Source organism: Myotis davidii, unplaced genomic scaffold, assembly GCF_000327345.1.
Source record: "Myotis davidii unplaced genomic scaffold, ASM32734v1 scaffold1812, whole genome shotgun sequence".
Lineage (NCBI taxonomy): Eukaryota > Metazoa > Chordata > Mammalia > Chiroptera > Vespertilionidae > Myotis > Myotis davidii.
The window spans coordinates 3,578-7,516 of record NW_006284001.1 but is presented as its reverse complement, the minus strand read 5'-3'; the positions used below and the strand labels follow the sequence as shown (position 1 = coordinate 7,516).

The following is a 3,939-nucleotide window of genomic DNA, read 5'->3' as shown; positions in this document are numbered from 1 at the left end:
AAATGCTCTCAGTTAAAACCCTCGCTCTGCCTTCCCTGCTAATCTCACTCGCAGGCCATTGCTCTGTACCCGCTGCTCTTCCCTTCTGTGCCCGCTGCTCCGTGCCCGCTGCTCCGCCATGAGCGCTCCGGATGAGATGGCTGGTGGGCTCACCGAAACCCGGCCCGCCACGGCCGAAATCCAGGCCATCGCCGACAAGGTAGGCGGCCCGGTCCTCCCAAGCCGAGTCGGGTCCCGCCCTGTCCGCACAGGGGCAGCATCGGCCAGGTCGCGGAGGGTATAGATGCTGGGACAGAGACCCTGGGCCTAGGCTTGGAGAGGGAAGGGCCTGGTGTGCTTGTCCTCGGGCGGTTCCGGTCAGTGAAGCTGGGGAAGGGTCTGCAGGGGTCCTAACTTCCGCCCTGCCTTATTCCAGGGCTCCTTGTGCAAGTAAAACAAAAACAGACACCAGGCTGGGATGCAGAGGCAGAGCCTGGTTCAGACCCTGGGCAGCGCTTGACTTCTGTACCTCAGTTTCCTCGTCTGTAAAGTGGGCATCACTGGGGGGCCTTCACCAAAGGTTCTGGGGAAGGTGGGAGGGTGGGGCCACAGGAAGGCTCAGGTTCTGAGAAGACACGAAGTCCAACAAACCTGCCGAGTCCCTAACCCCATAGAACCGCACACCCCACTCCACCCCCTGTGATCAGGTGGTTTAGAGTCTAAACTTTAGACCATTTGACCACAGTAATGGACGGTGACTCAGTCCCATGAGACTTTGAAATGAGGAATTTGTAGGGACTGCGTGGTGAGCCAGTTGGGCGAGCTTCCTCTCCCAAGTGGCTCCAGAGCCCAGCCTCCCCTGAGGTTCCCGGGTACCAGGCCTAAGGAATCCTCACTTGCTGCCTGAACTTTGAATGGGCATCAGCTCCCTCAGGAGAGAGGAGTTTCTGTCTCAGGCTCCCTGATGTGGTGCTGGACACTTCAAAGTGACAAGTAAGGGGGTGGTCACCATTGCCTCTGGGAGGCAGTTCTTGAGGGCAGGGTTTTGTCTGTGGCTCCTAAGGACAGGGCAGGGACAATGTCTTGCTCCCTGAGGTACTCACTCCTCCCCAAGCTCTGTGGGCTGCAGGTGTGGAGATCAGAGGTCAGAAGGATGTCAAAGTCCCAAATTCTGGCTCAGCCTCCTCAAGTAGTGCCCACCAGTCCCGACCTTGGCGTTCCCTGGCCCTCTGCAGTCTCCCGGCCTGCCTCCACTCCTGAGACAGGCCAAGAGGGAGGCCATTCCTTCCCAGACTCCCGTGTGCGTTTGTGTGTGTCACTCATCCCCATAGGCTTGCCCACCTTCTGCAGGGTCAGATCCCTGCGGACCAGACATGTCACCTTGCACGACAGGTAAGCACTGAGACACAGGTAGGCCTGCAGTGAGAACCCTGCCGGCCGCATGGGGAGGGCTGAGGAGGGGCAGGAGGGACCTGCCTTCTCCCTCCTGACCCTCCCTCCTGTCAGCTGCTGACTCCATTCTCCCTCCATTCTTATCCCTGGTTGGGGCCCATCCCTGAAGGCGCCGACAGGCCACATGCCTCATGCCGGCCACGAGTTTGACAGGCTTGGTCCTGATTTCGAGGAATAATCTGTAAAGGGTGGGCCTTAGAGGTCAGTTTGTAACATTTGACATGCGGCTGCAGCTCCCGTGTCAGTCACTCTTGCAGGAAGGAAGACACTGAGTTCCCCTCTCTCCTGCCCCCTAGGTGAAGCCCCAGCTGGAGGAGAAGGAAAGCAAGAACTACCCCATTTTCAAGGCCACGAAGTACAGGAGCCAGGTGGTCGCGGGGATTAACTACTTCATCAAGGTGGAGTGTCCGCTACAGGGGTGCTCATGCAGACGTGGGGAGGTGGGGGACTTACAGGGGCCAGAACAGGGGTACTTAAGGGGGTTCCAGTAGCCCTGGCTCATGTGGCTCAATGAATAGAGCACCAGCCTGCACACCAAAGGGCCTCAGATTTGATTCCCCATCAAGGGCAGGTACCTGGGTTGCAGGTTGGAACCCTGGTCTCAGTTGAGGCGCATGCAGGAGGCAATCAATCAAAGTATCTCTCTCTCTTTCTTTCTCTCTAAAAAATCAATAAATGTTTTAAAAATATTAAAATGACTGTGCATGCACTCCTGCAGGCCTCCATGGAGGAGAGGACTGAGCCTTTTGGGCAACTAAGGGCTCTGAGGAGCGGATATAGCGGGCCAGGGGTGCTGGCTGGGGTGCTGGGCATCTGCTACGCCCGAAAGAAGAAGATGGGGATGTCACCACCCTAGTTGATGATGCCCTGAAAGGACTCAGCCTCCAGGCTCTCAGGCCCTTTCTCACACAGTCCACCAGGCACAGGAACTTGGGGTCAGAGTCCACACCTGCCCCCCTCACTCGACTCTCTTTGCAGGTTCAAGTTGCAGATGATGACTACGTGCACCTTCGAGTGTTTCAAGGTCTCCCTCCTGAAAGCCAGATCATCTTGAGCAAATATCTGACCCACAAGACCAAGGAGGACCCAATAGTCTATTTCTAGTTCTCGATTTTGAACTGGACCTTTGCCCTGTGGTTCTCTGTCACTTGTTCCCATGCTGGGGTCAGAAATGAACGCTGTCTCCTGCTGTGCCACTCTCTCTGGAGGGGCTGCTCTGCACCAACCTGGTGTCTCTGCTTCTGACTTTAATCGCTTGATTTTCCTCCAAACCAATGATCTTAACTAAATTGCTTTCCAATTGGGCTGAAGTGATCTCTAAATAAATACATTTTTAAGTTTTCCCAAATTTCATCCTTTGCTGTGGGTTTTGTTCTTCATCTGAAACCACAACCACCATAGACGTGTTTACAAAGGTCTTTCATGGCCACTCGCCGGGCCTGAGGCCCTCCCCCTGAGGAGAACCCAGCGGGGTTGCCCCAGGTCCCAGCCAGTGGGTGGTCGACCCGGGGCCCCAGGAGCCGCTCCAATTACAGCTCTTCACTCTGCTGCCTGGACTCTGCATCCTGTCTCCAGGCCTCGGGTGCCCCCGTAAGTAAAAGGATGCGAGTTAACCCGGTTCTAGACCATGACTTCTAGGTGTGCTCAGTCACACTGTTTCCGTAGCAGCAATGACACGGCAGGGACCAAAGTGTTGTGCAAACCTGCAGCACAGCTGCTCAGAACCGGCGGCCTGGGAGGCCGTGCCACTCATCCCCTGGGCTGCGGGCACCTGCTCAAAGCCTGAGCCTCTGGAAGGGCCCGTTTCAACAGGGTCCTGCCCGTCAGTGCTGTCAGTGCCTCATTGGTTTCTCCCGTATTTGTGTGAAATAGATTAAAAAGAGGGCCCCTGACATCATAGGAGTAAGGGCTATTTGGTGAAATTTCTGTGTTGCTCAGGGTCAAGGTAGAAGGTAACAAGGTAACCCTCAAGATAACATTCCTGAGGGTTAATGTCGGTCTCACATTCCTGAACCCGACTCAGCTCCCCTGGTCATGTGGCATTGTGTCTGTGTCCTGAGGTCATGGGAAGCGTGGAAGGGCGGGGCGGTGAGCATGAGGAGCCTGGAGAGCAGCAGTGAGAAATCTCTGCACAGTGAGCTGTGTGCGTCCCCGTCCCTCCATGAACTGGAAGAATAAAACTTTCATTACACCCACTTTGTGTCAAGCAACTCCTCACTGAACAGAAGATGGAACACAGTTCCCACCTGGGACTTTCAGGGACCGGCTGGGGAGACGGCATTGAGGGGGCTAAGCAGAGCTGACAGCCATGCCCTGCTCCGCCTGGTTAGTAATGGGTGATTGCTTAACGGTGTGGGTTGTGACCAGGGTGATGAGGCACCTGTGACAGGAAAGGGGAGACAGTTACACAAGGCTGGGAGGTACAAGTGCCCTGGGCTGTGCAATTGAAGTGACTCAGGTGTACTTCCTTCCTGTGAATTTCAGCTCACTAAAAACTTAGCACAAGAC

General features: G+C 55.7%; 1 protein-coding gene across 4 annotated transcripts; it reads left to right on the top strand.

Moving 5' to 3' along the window:
- Nucleotides 1–8: 8 nt before the first annotated feature.
- Nucleotides 9–2,781, top strand: CYSTATIN-B. Of its 4 annotated transcripts, none has more exons than XM_015568112.1 (5): nt 115–199; nt 416–529; nt 1,245–1,371; nt 1,728–1,829; nt 2,410–2,781. In XM_015568112.1, the coding sequence occupies exons 1-5, from the start codon at nt 132–134 to the stop codon at nt 2,533–2,535; spliced, it is 537 nt and encodes a 178-aa protein (XP_015423598.1). In that variant the 5' UTR covers nt 115–131; the 3' UTR covers nt 2,536–2,781. The 4 variants fall into 4 exon arrangements, with proteins under 4 accessions (XP_006754288.1, XP_015423598.1, XP_015423593.1 ...); XM_015568107.1 differs by having other exon boundaries at nt 416–559; XM_015568116.1 differs by lacking the exon at nt 416–529 and having other exon boundaries at nt 126–199.
- The last annotated feature ends 1,158 nt before the right edge of the window (nt 2,782–3,939 follow it).

Excerpts from the sequence above, each read along its gene's own strand:
- CYSTATIN-B (XM_015568107.1), top strand. The coding sequence starts at position 132 with ATGAGATGGCTGGTGGGCTCACCGAAACCCGGCCCGCCACGGCCGAAA. Across the intron at positions 560-1,244 it reads CTGGGGGGCCTTCACCAAAG|GCCAAGAGGGAGGCCATTCC; the intron begins GTTCTGGGGAAG and ends CTCCTGAGACAG. Across the intron at positions 1,830-2,409 it reads GGATTAACTACTTCATCAAG|GTTCAAGTTGCAGATGATGA; the intron begins GTGGAGTGTCCG and ends CTCTCTTTGCAG.